The 14594-nt window shown below is 34.2% G+C and overlaps 5 protein-coding genes across 6 annotated transcripts; 1 reads left to right on the forward strand and 4 right to left on the reverse strand.

Moving 5' to 3' along the window:
* Window positions 1-53: 53 nt before the first annotated feature.
* Window positions 54-2646, reverse strand: LOC116112991. Its single transcript, XM_031399115.1, has 5 exons — window positions 2471-2646; window positions 2203-2303; window positions 1399-1480; window positions 1230-1315; window positions 54-526 (listed from the first exon to the last, which is right to left on the reverse strand). Exons 1-5 carry the CDS (start codon window positions 2510-2512, stop codon window positions 262-264), a joined length of 576 nt encoding a protein of 191 aa, XP_031254975.1. The 5' UTR covers window positions 2513-2646; the 3' UTR covers window positions 54-261.
* A 29-nt stretch (window positions 2647-2675) lies between these two features.
* On the forward strand, window positions 2676-6365 carry LOC116112990 (ubiquitin fusion degradation protein 1 homolog). Of its 2 annotated transcripts, none has more exons than XM_031399114.1 (10): window positions 2676-2742; window positions 3579-3625; window positions 3972-4043; window positions 4403-4427; window positions 4561-4593; window positions 4740-4861; window positions 5049-5179; window positions 5283-5503; window positions 5603-5844; window positions 5984-6365. In XM_031399114.1, exons 2-10 carry the CDS (start codon window positions 3623-3625, stop codon window positions 6077-6079), a joined length of 945 nt encoding a protein of 314 aa, XP_031254974.1. In that variant the 5' UTR covers window positions 2676-2742; window positions 3579-3622; the 3' UTR covers window positions 6080-6365. The 2 variants fall into 2 exon arrangements, with proteins under 2 accessions (XP_031254974.1, XP_031254973.1); XM_031399113.1 differs by lacking the exon at window positions 2676-2742 and adding an exon at window positions 3186-3293.
* Window positions 6366-6551: 186 nt separating this feature from the next.
* LOC116112997 (uncharacterized protein C24B11.05-like) lies at window positions 6552-8918 on the reverse strand. Its single transcript, XM_031399122.1, has 9 exons — window positions 8766-8918; window positions 8189-8263; window positions 8030-8095; window positions 7830-7927; window positions 7703-7740; window positions 7540-7627; window positions 7169-7456; window positions 6954-7019; window positions 6552-6850 (listed from the first exon to the last, which is right to left on the reverse strand). The coding sequence occupies exons 2-9, from the start codon at window positions 8247-8249 to the stop codon at window positions 6695-6697; spliced, it is 861 nt and encodes a 286-aa protein (XP_031254982.1). The 5' UTR covers window positions 8250-8263; window positions 8766-8918; the 3' UTR covers window positions 6552-6694.
* A 363-nt stretch (window positions 8919-9281) lies between these two features.
* On the reverse strand, window positions 9282-11724 carry LOC116112996 (uncharacterized protein C24B11.05-like). The gene is made up of 9 exons (XM_031399121.1): window positions 11484-11724; window positions 10912-10986; window positions 10753-10818; window positions 10553-10650; window positions 10426-10463; window positions 10263-10350; window positions 9892-10179; window positions 9677-9742; window positions 9282-9573 (listed from the first exon to the last, which is right to left on the reverse strand). Exons 2-9 carry the CDS (start codon window positions 10970-10972, stop codon window positions 9418-9420), a joined length of 861 nt encoding a protein of 286 aa, XP_031254981.1. The 5' UTR covers window positions 10973-10986; window positions 11484-11724; the 3' UTR covers window positions 9282-9417.
* A 609-nt stretch (window positions 11725-12333) lies between these two features.
* LOC116112981 lies at window positions 12334-14411 on the reverse strand. The gene is made up of 9 exons (XM_031399106.1): window positions 14276-14411; window positions 13918-13998; window positions 13762-13827; window positions 13565-13662; window positions 13454-13491; window positions 13281-13368; window positions 12936-13196; window positions 12712-12777; window positions 12334-12616 (listed from the first exon to the last, which is right to left on the reverse strand). The coding sequence occupies exons 2-9, from the start codon at window positions 13982-13984 to the stop codon at window positions 12461-12463; spliced, it is 840 nt and encodes a 279-aa protein (XP_031254966.1). The 5' UTR covers window positions 13985-13998; window positions 14276-14411; the 3' UTR covers window positions 12334-12460.
* Between the last annotated feature and the right edge of the window lie 183 nt (window positions 14412-14594).

Consider the following 14594-nt stretch of genomic DNA (forward strand, 5'->3'; position numbering starts at 1 on the left):
TATTCTTTGTTAAAGAAACAACCAAACAGGTACAAAAATGTTTTTGACTGTTCGAATGCAAATTTTAATAGTTCTGAATTATTTTGGTTCTTTTAAGTTTCAGTACATGTCGTCGGACATGAGAGTGTGAGAGAGGTTACCTCTTACTGTTAAGCAATAAAATCAAGTGGCTAATGAACAAAATTGAAAATTCAGAAGATCACAAGCTTACAGTTTCAACTTTCACCTGAAATAAATAAAAAAAAAAATGTTGACTAAAATCTACTGATTATGCTCACTCTTTTTGCTTGGGAACTTTGGTGGTCTAAGAACACTCCAGTCAACCTTGTCCCGCTTTGCCTGCTTATAGGAGCCTTTATGTTTACTTGGTGGTGATTGATTCCCAGCTTCAATAGTTTTTGGTGATTTATTTGAATATTGTTGTTCAGACTCTACTTCAGACTGTTTTCTTTTAAGGTCTATATTTCCCTCACCAGGCAGTCTAACTTTCAAACACTCTGCTCCATCTTGTGAAGATCCATTTTCTCTATACCACAGCAAAGAACGATAACAATAATCTGTGTCAGTGCAAGTAACAACTGAAAAAATATCATCCATATGTATGTAAGCAAACAAATTGTAATTCTAAATTTTCTATCCACTGATTCACCCATTATCCGCACATTTTTCTACCATATCTCCATACATAATACTTATGAAGTGTGTAAGGGATTTATCAGTCATCCAAAATCAAAATTAGTTTTGCAAAATTGCTTTGATCAGAGATGTTTCACATGGATAGTGACAAACAAAAACCCATATTCCTATAGTGAATTTATAGAGAATTGTGAAAAAAATAATAATAAAAGACATTGTAGACTAGATATGAGGACAGAAGCATCCCTAGAGAAAAAGTCAATCAATCAATAAACAAGGGCGAAAACTCATATTGAACTCATTTATTTCCTTTACTGTTTTGTGAATTAAGCTCATGCCCACAACTTGAAGTGACAGTTGAGTCTGGTAACTTCAGGTACAGCCATAAAGTTTAGAAATGGCAGACTCAAAAAATAAGGGAAATTCAGAACTTAACTCTATGTATTTGAGTACAGAACTCCAACTCTGTGTATAATTTAGCATTAAATACAGTAAAAACATTCCAACAATTTTCAAAGACATGTCACTCAAATGCAGTGGAAAATATATCCTGGTGATTGTGTAAAAGACAATCAGAATAAAGAACCACCTACCTTTCAGAATTTCTTACAGTTTGATTGCCAGAATATGAGGCAGATGCTTCTGGTTGTTGAACATTGCTTGCTGCTTCATTCAGTTTCTACCAAGACAAGGCTTAGACATGAGGAAAAGTAGTCAATGGTCAAATGGAAAATTTTCAAGTCACTCGACCTGTATACTCACATCAATAGAAGGATTAAAACTTTGAAATGACATCCGGCCTACAATAGCTCCTGGATGTGGATCCCCCTCCATTATAACCACACTGCATGCACACAATGATACATTACAAACCATCACGCAGGATAAAGAAGACAGGTAAAAGCCTGTCAAAAATGAAAATCATTACAGAAAATTAAACTAAAACTGAAGCTCTGTAGATGATTGCTGCTATTCTACCATACTGGGCATCTACAAATGTACTTCTAGAGTTTAAGTTGTATAAATACATCTTTGAAGGAAGGTCATTGTGTTCCTCATACAATCCAAATGTCACATCTCGATGCCTATTCATTAAAGTCTCAACAGATTTCACTTGTGCTAATGACACATGTTAAAATGTAAACCCATCTTAAACTCAACAAGATTACTTGAACTTTCTGATTCAACAAGTGTTCTGTATCTTTGACAATAGCTTCCAGCTAAAAAATAAGCATACTCAAAAAAGCAAGGGCCTTTGCACTGAGATATTCAGTATCCCTTACTTTGGAAACAAAAGTGTCTAGATTTTTACATCAAGGACCCTCATTTCAGCTATATGAAAATATAGAATATAACCTTTGGTGACCTAAACTAAACCTCAGCTGAGGCATTATGGTCTCTAATTTGAGTAATAAATCCAACTCTTTCAGTAAACTCATATCATTCCATAAGCAGACTAATGCCAGACTGACATTAAAAGTTAAAAGCATACAAAAATAAAAAAATTTCAATTGACGTCAAACAAGATTTCAAACCAAAGCAGAAAAGTTGACAAAGTAATAATACCATTTTCTTTTAACGGTTCCAGGAAATATGAAGTTCCCATCAGGCTTGACCTCCTCTTCTTTCTTAATTTTCTCCTCCCTATGAGTCACCCTTTGCATAAACTATTACAAAATTACAATCATTATAAACCAAAAATCCCATATCAGCTCAGAATTCCGAATAAGCTAATCGAGCTGAACTGAACGCAAAAACTAACGAAATCAAGCAAACGCATTTAAATAAAAGCAAGACCCAGTACAAATCTTCAAAGGTTGAGGTTATGTATTACCTTCAAGTTCTTTAAAGTGCTGGAAAGCTCCCGCCGGGCCATGTTGACCTTATAAATTTTGGCACGAAGGTCAAACAAGGGCTCAAATCAACAAATCATAAACCTATTTTGCTGTGAAACTTGGTGTTGGTGTGCTGTACTCCTGACAGGAACACCTACAAGGACAACGACTGGGAAAAACCGAGGGCTACGCAAGTCGACAGGATTTAGAGCTCTTCCTACAATGGGCCTTCGAAAAAGAGACATGATTTTACGCCCAATAATGTAAAAAGGTAATTAACGGGCCATAAACACTACTTATATGGACGATTAGATGGCTCCTCTCTGAATTGGGCCTTAAATAGTATTTTCGACCCGATTCTTTTATATTCTTGTGTAAATATAAGCCCAATAATAGAGTCATCTTTTCGTTTTACAAAATTTACATAAAAGTGTAAGATAAATCAAATATGAGTAATATTACACTAACAATTATTTTTTATAAATTTTGTTCATAATCCTGATTTAGTAGCTCATAATTAATTAATAAGATCTATGTGCGACTCATGTGACATTCGTTGTGAATTATTCAATTACGAACTCTCACCTAAGGTTGTAAAAGAGAGTGTTATTGATGTAGGGATCAAATATTATTGAAGGCAGAAAAACAATAATATAAGTTAACAAAACGTCTCATAACTCATAAAAGGAATCGCCCAACCAGGTTTTAACTAGGATTAGAGTTAATACCTTCACTCTCTTTTTAACTATTAAACATTAAAAAACCAACTTCAAACTTCAACCCTTCTACAATTGCCAACTTTTTTTATCATACACCTCAAAGGTTCTTCTTTTTTCAACTTCTTGATCGCTGCACAACCAAAACATGTTTATTTACATTCATAAACTTCTATTCTCGTCTTTCACTTTTATATTTTTTATTGTCTTTTCTTCATCACTATGCTTTTGTGCATTGGTTCATGGGATTTTTTTTTTTTTTAAAAGTCATAGTTTATCGTTTTTGTTCTCGGATTAGTTTTTTCTGGTTTTGGTTGATCAAGATGTGAACTGGGTTTCTTTTATGTCCACTGATATGCTTACTTGTTTATTGTTTTGTGAATATATGCAGATTGTTCACTATCTTGTGGGGTTTAGCTCTTTGATTTGGTGATCATGGTATGTTACTCATTCATCATTGCACTTAGTTTTAGTACGTGCTTGTTGAAGTAAGGATCTGTGGGCCAAAATTGCAATGTTATATGATAAGAATTTTCCTGGTTATATGCTTGATCAGTGTGATTGTTGAGCATGATTAAGAGTTGGTTTACCGGCTTGTACTAGATAATACTATCAAACGGTTGGTGGATCGCAATCCACGATCTTGCTTATTATTGTATGATGAAAAGATTTACTATATATGTCTAATTTCTTTGATGCTTTTGGATCAGGCTTTAATTTATTTAGTTATGATATGGTAATGTGTGCTTGTTCACTCTTCTAATCATGTGTTTTGTGATTTTAGGCTCACGGAAACAACCGCATTTCAACATTTGAACGTCTTTATCGTTGCTATCCTGTTTCTTTCATTGATAAGGTAAGATAATTTGATTTTTTGTTTCTTTTCCTTTAATTCTGGCCAAGAAAGGAGATTTAGTGGTTAAGGCTTTGCTGATTCTCTCTGTGAAATAACCAAAGATCTAATCAGCTACTCTCAAAAGCCTTTCCTAAATTAGATGAACTGCTACTAATATTTTAGCTGCAAAGCTTATCAACGTTTTATATTTATAATTAGTTCATCCGCTAGACTTCAACTAAAGTAGGTTTTGACTAATTTTCCAAAATCTCTAGTTAATATCAGTAAATTTAAATTTGACCTTTATGCTTTGGATTTTCCTTAAATGCTCTATAAACATCAGATTGTCGATGAAATTTAATTACTTAAAATCTTTGCAGCCGCATCTGGAAAAGGGTGATAAAAGTATGTTTTCTTTTCTTGGCCAAGTTTTGTTAATTTTCATTTTTCTGTTAGAAAAGAGATTCAAAGTTCTTTTATTTTTTGTTCTTCAAAGGCTTCCAAATTTACTGATTATGTTGTACCTTTATACTTCCAGTTGTTATGCCACCCTCAGCTCTTGATCGCCTTGGTAAGTAGAGAGTTTTAGTTTTGCATTATCTTCATTCATTCCAGACCAGCTGAATTTCAAATGCAATTTTTCTTAGTTCCATTCAAGCTGAATGTTCAAATGCAGTTTTCTTAATGTCAATGTCAACGTCTACCTTTTCTCTTCAGCTTCTCTACATATTGAGTACCCTATGTTGTTTGAGTTGAGTAATACTTCTGCTGGGCGGATCACTCATTGTGGCGTCCTAGAGTTCATTGCTGATGAGGGTCTGATATACTTGCCATACTGGGTATGCTTTTTGCTTTTCTATTTCCTTTATGAATATGGTTGCCTCTTTGTTTGTATTGATGATTGTATGCAAACCATAAGTCAGGCTCCTTTCTCTCTGAAGTGAAAAGCAACTGCTAGTGAAAATATGTATGAGTGCCGTTATCAGTTTCTAGATGCTACTTATTTTATTTGTTTTATGATTTCAGATGATGGAAAACATGCTCCTACAAGAGGGAGACATTGTGAAAGTAAAAAATACCAGTCTAGTGAAGGGATCTTATGTGAGGCTACAGCCCCACACCAAGGACTTCTTAGACATCTCAAATCCCAAAGCCATGTTTGTTTATCACCCTGGCATCTCCCTTTCTATAAAGTACCTGCAAGAATGATTCTTTCCCTTCATTTGTTTGTCAACTTTCTTTCTTTATGGTCACTTGCAGCTTGGAGACTTCTTTGAGGAGCTACTCTTGCTTGACCACTGGTGATACCATCATGGTTCCTTATAACAATAAGAAGTATTATATTGATATAGTTGAAACAAAGCCCTCCTCTGCTGTCAGTATTATTGAAACAGACTGTGAGGTGGACTTTGCCCCTCCACTTGATTATAAAGAACCAGAAAAACCTACATCTTCTCTGTCGAACAGGACAAGACCTGAAGGTATCTTTCACTTAAAAATGTTGCATTTGATATTTAAATTGGAACTTAAAGTTTTGTGAATATTTTTCTTAACAGATGACCATAATCCCAATCTTTCAGTTGAAGAAGAGCCAGCCAAAAAGATCGCAAAGTTCAGCCCCTTTACTGGTTCAGGGAAACGCTTGGATGGCAAATCCTCAACACAACCAGCTGCACAAGCTCCCTCTTTCTTGCATAAACCCCAGCAACCAAAAGATGACAGTAAAACTAATGGTTCCAAGTCTAGTGCTTCATCACGTCAGCATTCTGGAAAACTCGTGTTTGGATCAAATGCAAGCCAGACCTTAAATGAAACTACAAAAGTATGTCATGTTTTATTAGTTTTTTTGGTATCAGAGGACTTCATCACCTGATTTTAAAGCACACAAACACGCACAAATTGATGACAAACCTAACTCAGGAGACTCCCACTTATCTATTGCATTGACTTTTATGATTTAGGTTGCTCCAAAGAGCGGAAGCCAAGATTCACCTGAGAAGATGGAAAAACGGAAGTTCCAAGCATTCACTGGGAAGAAATATTCATTGAAAGGTTGATTTTCTTCATGCTTTCTCATTATTCGTCCTCTTTTGGCTAATGAAAGGATAGTTGAATCATTTTGGAGACTAGAGATCCCTGTATAAGCACTATACTAAATTTACTCATTCAAATTGTGTATATAAGTATTATATGGCAGATCACAATTCTTTAAAATGTAATGTTGCCTTTTTTTTTCTTCTTATAGATCGTGTTTTTTAAATTCTATTTCTTGCAGTAAGTTTTCTGTAATCATTTCTGGTCATAATAGCCAGTAATACTTGCCAATTGAGTCGTCCCCCTCAAGCAGAGATTGCAACGAACGTTCTTTGTTCGAGGTTTTTTTTTTTTTTTTTTTTTTTTTCAGGAGCTACATGGGCGAAACCCTTCTCTAACATACTAAAACATGCTGATTCATATATTTATTGGCAACTGAAGTCTAACTATATGCAACTGTCTCAGCTTATTTACCATCATCGTGGATAATCCGTGTGAGATAAAGTCTGCAAGTTTCACTTAAAAACAGGAAAGGAGGAAAAAAGATACAGATACTAAAGTTTATATTAAGTTACATTTAACTCTCCTGCTACACCATAGCGAAGGCAAAAAAGTCTCATTCACTAAATGACTAAAAGCTAAGCCTTCACTGGTGTTTCGATAGCCACCTTTCCTGAATACACAACACTTTCAGACTTCTCGTCAGCTTCCCAGAGCTCTGGCAATGCCTCCCTGATATTGTGTATGCTCTCTAGTGCGTAGTCCACACCATCAGCTCGGTGAGAAGTTCCCACCTATACCCGTTTCATAGATAGTTTTAACCAAGAAATCGAGGTTATAGAAAAAAACGAAAAACAATTAAGCACATTTATTCTTTGTTTGAGATCAACAGCTTACCCACACAGTGTGAAGGCCCATCTTTTTACCAGTCTGTAAATTTCGAACACTGTCATCAAAGAACAACTGCCATACAATACACATAATTATGTCAAATGGCACAAAGGTCTTACTGTTTGTGATGAACAAAACAAAAGCTTGTATTTTCAGAATCAAGCAGTGCATTTCATATGTTAATTCAATCTGTTATGCAGAAAGAGGAATAAACATCTTACTGTTTTCTGAGGATTGATATTGGCAATCTTGAAAACTTGTTCAAATGCTTGTTCAAATGGTTTGCAGACAACTGGAGTATTAGGAAGTTCCAAGTCAGCATTGGGACGTAAAGAATAATCATTGATGTCAGATATTTCTCTTAATTCAGAGACATTCTCAGTTACAGGAACAGTGTCTTTGTCGGTGGGATTCAAAGTTTCAAAGCATATAATCCTTTCAAAGCAATCCTCCAAACCAAGCTTGCTAAGCACTGTGCTAGCATGATTTTTATCTGCATTGGTGAAAATCTAGACACAACAACAAAATGTTACCATGAGAAAAAAGAAAAACAAACAAGTTGCGTGTGTTCTAACAAAGAAAGAAAACTTACAACTTTCTTAATAGGCAGACTAAGTAAAAGATTCCTTAAAATAGGGTCGGGTTTTAGCATATTGTAGGGCAATCTCCCATGAACAAAACTGTGAAACAAGGAAAATGTTATTCTGTATGCTTTACATCAACTACACAAACAGAAACAAAGGAAAAATGGGTACCTGTGGAAGTCATCATAGTCGAAGTTATAGCCGATTGCCTAAAAGAAGACCATGATAAGAAATTTACTTGTCAACATGTTGACGTTCGCTCAGATAAAATTCAAACAAAAGATCGCCAATATCATACCCTAAGACCAGCCATAGTTGTCCCATAGAGTTTATACAAGGAAATACACAATTCAGGAACTTTACTCTCCTCCAGGCCAAGCTTGTGGAACATATATTCTAGAAATAAAAATACAAAAGTAAATAACTGTTCATGACTTTTAATTAAGAAAATGAATCATTTGCAGAGAATTTGAAGTCAAAATGATATGTATTCAATACCTCGAATATTCTTGGTGACTTCCAAAGATAAACCAGAACTCAGAGGATAAAGGGTGTCATCTAGATCTGGAAATTACACAAAACAAGCTGATACTTTAATGTCAATAACATTTAAATTAAAACATAAAAGGGATTTCCAAAATGCAAATCAACACTTACCAAATAGGAGACAATCATATTTTTGGTTTGAAATCTGATTGTTCTCATTGTTGTAATCCATCTTGAACTAAATCACTTCAAAGAACAAAAAGAAAAGCACACAATTAAAATTTCAGGCATCACTTGAGATCTTAGAGACCTAAACTCGAGCATTAAGCATAAAATTATCAAATTACCCTATAAGAACAGATAATGAATTTTTCAACTTTCATTAATGACATATGATTTGACGGGACAGAAAAGTGAAATGTAAAAGCTTTGAAAGCGAATACCATTAGCAAGCAAAGTCGAAATTCTAAATCCAAAAAATACTCAAAACTTTAACAACAAAAACTTGGAAGATGGAACCGCAACACAAACCCAAAATTATTCATCAAACAATCTGTAAATAAAAGCATCAAAAACCTATTATACAACTTTATTCAATCTTCAACACAAGAGTGCATCAACAAAAAAAAAGCGAGATCAAATGTGTGTATACAAAAGCACTAGATATAACATCTAACTAATGTTACTAAAAATGCATATAAAGAATCATTTAACATTAAAAAAAAAAAAAAAAAAAAATGAACATTACCAGATCTAAAATTAGCAATGTCTTGTTAGAAAAGGAGCGAAACAAAAGTAGTAAAGCTGGAGAGAGATAAGAAGAAGAGGTTAAGAGTTGAGAGAAATGGGAAGATATAAAAGGGTTTTTAGTGTTTGAAACAAGGCGCTTTAAATAAGGGAGGTTGAACAACCCATGAACCGAGCTTTTTTTTTTTTTTTTTTTTTTTGTTTCAGGAGCAAATGGGGCTTATAGATCGTGTTTTTTAAATTCTATTTCTTGCAGTAAGTTTTCTGTAATCATTTCTGGTCATAATAGCCAGTAATACTTGCCAATTGAGTCGTCCCCCTCAAGCAGAGATTGCAACGAACGTTCTTTGTTCAAGGTTTTTTTTTTTTTTTTTTTTTTTTTCAGGAACTACATGGGCGAGACCCTTCTCTAACATACTAAAACATGCTGATTCATATATTTATTGGCAACTGAAGTCTAACTACATGCAACTGTCTCAGCTTATTTACCATCATCGGGGATAATCCGTTTGAGATAAAGTCTGCAAGTTTCACTTAAAAACAGGAAAGGAGGAAAAAAGATACAGATACTAAAGTTTATATTAAGTTACATTTAACTCTCCTGCTACACCATAGCGAAGGCAAAAAAGTCTCATTCACTAAATGACTAAAAGCTAAGCCTTCACTGGTGTTTCGATAGCCACCTTTCCTGAATACACAACACTTTCAGACCTCTCTTCAGCTTCCCAGAGCTCTGGCAATGCCTCCCTGATATTGTGTATGCTCTCTAGTGCGTAGTCCACACCATCAGCTCGGTGAGAAGTTCCCACCTATACCCGTTTCATAGATAGTTTTAACCAAGAAATCGAGGTTATATAAAAAAACGAAAAACAATTAAGCACATTTATTCTTTGTTTGAGATCAACAGCTTACCCACACAGTGTGAAGGCCCATCTTTTTACCAGTCTGTAAATTTCGAACACTGTCATCAAAGAACAACTGCCATACAATACACATAATTATGTCAAATGGCACAAAGGTCTTACTGTTTGTGATGAAAAAAACAAAAGCATGTATTTTCAGAATTAAGCAGTGCATTTCAAATGTTAATTCAATCTGTTATGCAGAAAGAGGAATAAACATCTTACTGTTTTCTGAGGATTGATATTGGCAATCTTGAAAACTTGTTCAAATGCTTGTTCAAATGGTTTGCAGACAACTGGAGTATTAGGAAGTTCCAAATCAGCATTGGGACGTAAAGAATAATCATTGATGTCAGATATTTCTCTTAATTCAGAGACATTCTCATTTACAGGAACAGTGTCCTTGTCGGTGGGATTCAAAGTTTCAAAGCATATAATCCTTTCAAAGCAATCCTCCAAACCAAGCTTGCTAAGCACTGTGCTAGCATGATTTTTATCTGCATTGGTGAAAATCTAGACACAACAACAAAATGTTACCATGAGAAAAAAGAAAAACAAACAAGTTGCGTGTGTTCTAACAAAGAAAGAAAACTTACAACTTTCTTAATAGGCAGACTAAGTAAAAGATTCCTTAAAACAGGGTCGGGTTTTAGCATATTGTAGGGCAATCTCCCATGAACAAAACTGTGAAACAAGGAAAATGTTATTCTGTATGCTTTACATCAACTACACAAACAGAAACAAAGGAAAAATGGGTACCTGTGGAAGTCATCATAGTCGAAGTTATAGCCGATTGCCTAAAAGAAGACCATGATAAGAAATTTACTTGTCAACATGTTGAAGTTCACTCTGATAAAATTCAAAGAAAAGATCGCCAATATCATACCCTAAGACCAGCCATTGTTGTCCCATAGAGTTTATACAAGGAAATACACAATTCAGGAACTTTACTCTCCTCCAGGCCAAGCTTCTGGAACATATATTCTAGAAATAAAAATACAAAAGTAAATAACTGCTCATGACTTTTAATTAAGAAAATGAATCATTTGCAGAGAAATTGAAGTCAAAATGATATGTATTCAATACCTCGAATATTCTTGGTGACTTCCAAAGATAAACCAGAACTCAGAGGATAAAGGGTGTCATCTAGATCTGGAAATTACACAAAACAAGCTGATACTTTAATGTCAATAACATTTAAATTAAAACATAAAAGGGATTTCCAAAATGCAAATCAACACTTACCAAATAGGAGACAATCATATTTTTGGTTTGAAATCTGATTGTTCTCATTGTTGTAATCCATCTTGAACTAAATCACTTCAAAGAACAAAAAGAAAAGCACACAATTAAAATTTCAGGCATCACTTGAGATCTTAGAGACCTAAACTCGAGCATTAAGCATAAAATTATCAAATTACCCTATAAGAACAGATAATGAATTTTTCAACTTTCATTAATGACATATGATTTGACGGGACAGAAAAGTGAAATGTAAAAGCTTTGAAAGCGAATACCATTAGCAAGCAAAGTCGAAATTCTAAATCCAAAAAATACTCAAAACTTTAACAACAAAAACTTGGAAGATGGAACCGCAACACAAACCCAAAATTATTCATCAAACAATCTGTAAATAAAAGCATCAAAAACCTATTATACAACTTTATTCAATCTTCAACACAAGAGTGCATCAACAAAAAAAAAGCGAGATCAAATGTGTGTATACAAAAGCACTAGATATAACATCTAACTAATGTTACTAAAAATGCATATAAAGAATCATTTAACATTAAAAAAAAAAAAAAAATGAACATTACCAGATCTAAAATTAGCAATGTCTTGTTAGAAAAGGAGCGAAACAAAAGTAGTAAAGCTGGAGAGAGATAAGAAGAAGAGGTTAAGAGTTGAGAGAAATGGGAAGATATAAAAGGGTTTTTAGTGTTTGAAACAAGGCGCTTTAAATAAGGGAGGTTGAACAACCCATGAACCCAATACCCAATATTAATATCAAAGCGACAGTTTCTAATTGGTTGCAATTCTGGAAGATACTGAAAAGTAGGAGCCACTATTTTCTGAATTTTATGACGTGGTCGACTTGAGTTCTGACACGTTGTGTCGCGTATGGAACTGTGTTCACAGGTTTTTGTAAACTGACACATGGTCGTCGCTGGACGAAGCATTTTGATTGTTTGCAGACGCGGCTCCAAAGTCAATATCTAAAAACAGTCGCTTTACTTTCATAAATGTAAACCAACTTTAAGATTGCTTGAATACATTACGTCAGCTTGTGAATAATGTATTCTTATAAATATAATTGGTTAATATTACTTCATTTAGAACGTGTTTATCATCCTTTCATGTCTACTAATAATTAACAAGATCTGCTCCTCATGGAATGAGATATGGAGAATATAAAAGGGAATCGAAGAGACAGTTCACGTAGATCCACTCTTGAAAATGGATGGACTTTGTTAAATAATTAAATAAATAGACGACTTATATACAGAAGACGATCTATGGTGTATAAATTTACACTGAGTTATTGAAGTTTGCATAAAGTGACTCTTATCACAAGTCATATATGGATCCCAACACAGAGACAGCCCATGTTAGCTCCATTTGGGGATTGTTTTTTGGCTTTTCCGAAACAAATATTAAACACTGATCTAAAATCACATTTAAGGAGATTTTATTGATGTTCATATTTAAAGATAAATCCTCAAAAACAAAAATAGTAGATATTGGTAGGGCTAACTGCAGCCTATACACATGGCTGTCGTCATACAAATTTACACTAGGCTGTAACAGTGGTCTCAATAGCAACCTTTCCTGAATACTTGATGCTTTCGGACTTGTTGTTGGCATCCCATAGCTCTGGCAGTGCTTCTCTGATATTGTGAATGCTCTCCAAGGCATAATCACAACTGTTTGTTCTACGTGATGTGCCCACCTGGTACAATTGGGTGATGAATATTAATCACCATCAAAACAAGTTTGGGAATTTTTTTCCTGCTAGTAGTATCTGTCAAAAATTTATCAACTTACCAACACTGTATGGAGGCCAACACTTTTTCCTGTCTCTATATTGCGGATGCTATCATCAAAAAACAGCTGAAAAATCAAGAAAACTGTTGTTAATAAAAGCAAGATTAATGCTCAAAGTTATATCAAGATGAAAGAGAGATTATTTCTCGTACAACCCTTTGCTCATAATCCTAAAGGTAGATGTTGGTGGCATCAAGTAAATCAGAGTAAAAAGGTTATCTTACTGTTTTTTCAGGGTTGATGTTAGCTGTCTTGAAAGCCTGTTCAAATGCATCAGGGAATGGTTTACAAATAATTGGAGTCTTTGGAAGTGCTGAACAATCATTGTCGACACCAAGAATTTCAGAATCTTTGTTTTCATCATAATCAGTGGTTTTGTTAGTGGGATTTAGACTCTCAAAATTTACAATCCCATCAAAACAATCCTCCAATCCAAGCTTGAGAAGAACTTTAGCCACATGAACCTTATCCGCATTTGAGAAAATCTGTTACACAGAATCAAATATGATTACTCAAAAAAAATTTTAGCCAATTGGCTTGTTAATCAGATAAGAGGCAAAGGAACTTACAACTTTACGAATAGGCAGGCTAAGTAGCAGATGCCTTAGAACAGGATCAGGTTTCAGGTTCTCATAGGGTAATCTCCCATGAACATAACTACAAAAACAAAAAGTGTGAGATCATATATGATACATATTTGATATTTTTGAAGGAGATGAATCAGGGAGGAGGAAAAAGATACCTGTGATAATCATCATTGTCAAAATCATAGCCAATAGCCTGTAAAGTCAGGGACTATAATTATCGTTGTTCTATAATGATATATCAAAAAGAGATTTAACTTTTACCATACCTTGAGACCAGCCATAGATGTCCCATAATTTTTGTACAGAACCCGGTTTACCTCAGAAACTTTACTTTCCTCTATGCCAAGTGTCTGAATCATGTACTCTGAACAAGAGAAATTTATTCAATAATCAACTAAACATTGAACAACTTGAAGAAGAAATACATAAGAGAGATTAGAAAATCATGTCTACATGCATTTACCTTCAATATTCTTGGTGCACTGTTTTGATAAACCAGAACTCAGAGGATAAAGGGTGTCATCTACATCTGAACACAAATATATTTCCAATTGTCATAAAACTATACCATCTATTTCTGGCAATTAAAAAGATTCTAATATGTACAAAGATTACTTACCAAATAGAAGACACTCATATTTTGCCATGAGAGGAGCCTGCTGATCATATTGACTTTCGTATGCCATTTTGAACTGAAAAACTGGAAAAAGAAAACGAATAAGAATGTAACTGAAGAAGATAAAGGATTTAATCAAAAAGAAGAAAAGAAAGTAAAAAAAATTGCAGTCATTAATAGCTTAGACATAATGAATAAGTGGTGTTTAGGCAAGAATAGGACATTGGTGTATAAGGGGAGATGAATAAAATTTGTGTGATCTGTAACAAACTCAATGAAGGAAACATGAAGCTAGGCTTATTAAAGCAATTAAAATGAAGGAAGAAAAAAAAGAGGAAAAACAGAAGAGGTGTTCACCAACCTCAAAAATCTTAAATTAAGACCTTAAATACTATGTAATGAGATAAATATAGAGAGGCTATAAGAATAAGAAGAAGGAGGAAATGAAGAAGTTAAATAGGGAAGAGAGCTCAAGAATGGAAAGAGAGAGGAAGGTGATGATATAATTGGCCACATATATTTGAATCTTGACTTAGAGGACTCAAGGGCACCACCATTAGAATGGAGACTTCATCAAAAAGCAAAAGAAAAATAATAGTGCTACAGTTATTGAATTATGAGTCACTTTTTTAATTTAAGAATTCATAAATAAATGTTAGAATGAAGGCACGGGTGTGAAA

The sequence above is a fragment of the Pistacia vera genome, unplaced genomic scaffold (genome assembly GCF_008641045.1).
Source record: "Pistacia vera cultivar Batoury unplaced genomic scaffold, PisVer_v2 Contig672, whole genome shotgun sequence".
Lineage (NCBI taxonomy): Eukaryota > Viridiplantae > Streptophyta > Magnoliopsida > Sapindales > Anacardiaceae > Pistacia > Pistacia vera.

Coding starts and splice junctions, on each gene's coding strand:
- LOC116112991 (XM_031399115.1), bottom strand. CDS start 2,512: ATGGCCCGGCGGGAGCTTTCCAGCACTTTAAAGAACTTGAAG. Junction 1,481..2,202: donor GGAACCGTTAAAAGAAAATG/GTATTATTACTT, acceptor GTGTGCATGCAG/TGTGGTTATAATGGAGGGGG. Junction 527..1,229: donor ACTGTAAGAAATTCTGAAAG/GTAGGTGGTTCT, acceptor GCTGTGGTATAG/AGAAAATGGATCTTCACAAG.
- LOC116112990 (XM_031399114.1), top strand. Junction 4,044..4,402: donor CTGTTTCTTTCATTGATAAG/GTAAGATAATTT, acceptor AAATCTTTGCAG/CCGCATCTGGAAAAGGGTGA. Junction 4,862..5,048: donor TGATATACTTGCCATACTGG/GTATGCTTTTTG, acceptor TTATGATTTCAG/ATGATGGAAAACATGCTCCT.
- LOC116112997 (XM_031399122.1), bottom strand. CDS start 8,249: ATGGATTACAACAATGAGAACAATCAGATTTCAAACCAAAAATATGAT. Junction 8,096..8,188: donor ATATGATTGTCTCCTATTTG/GTAAGTGTTGAT, acceptor TGTAATTTCCAG/ATCTAGATGACACCCTTTAT. Junction 7,628..7,702: donor GACTATGATGACTTCCACAG/GTACCCATTTTT, acceptor CTTGTTTCACAG/TTTTGTTCATGGGAGATTGC.
- LOC116112996 (XM_031399121.1), bottom strand. CDS start 10,972: ATGGATTACAACAATGAGAACAATCAGATTTCAAACCAAAAATATGAT. Junction 10,819..10,911: donor ATATGATTGTCTCCTATTTG/GTAAGTGTTGAT, acceptor TGTAATTTCCAG/ATCTAGATGACACCCTTTAT. Junction 10,351..10,425: donor GACTATGATGACTTCCACAG/GTACCCATTTTT, acceptor CTTGTTTCACAG/TTTTGTTCATGGGAGATTGC.
- LOC116112981 (XM_031399106.1), bottom strand. CDS start 13,984: ATGGCATACGAAAGTCAATATGATCAGCAGGCTCCTCTCATGGCAAAA. Junction 13,663..13,761: donor GTGCACCAAGAATATTGAAG/GTAAATGCATGT, acceptor TCTCTTGTTCAG/AGTACATGATTCAGACACTT. Junction 13,197..13,280: donor GCCTGCCTATTCGTAAAGTT/GTAAGTTCCTTT, acceptor TCTGTGTAACAG/ATTTTCTCAAATGCGGATAA.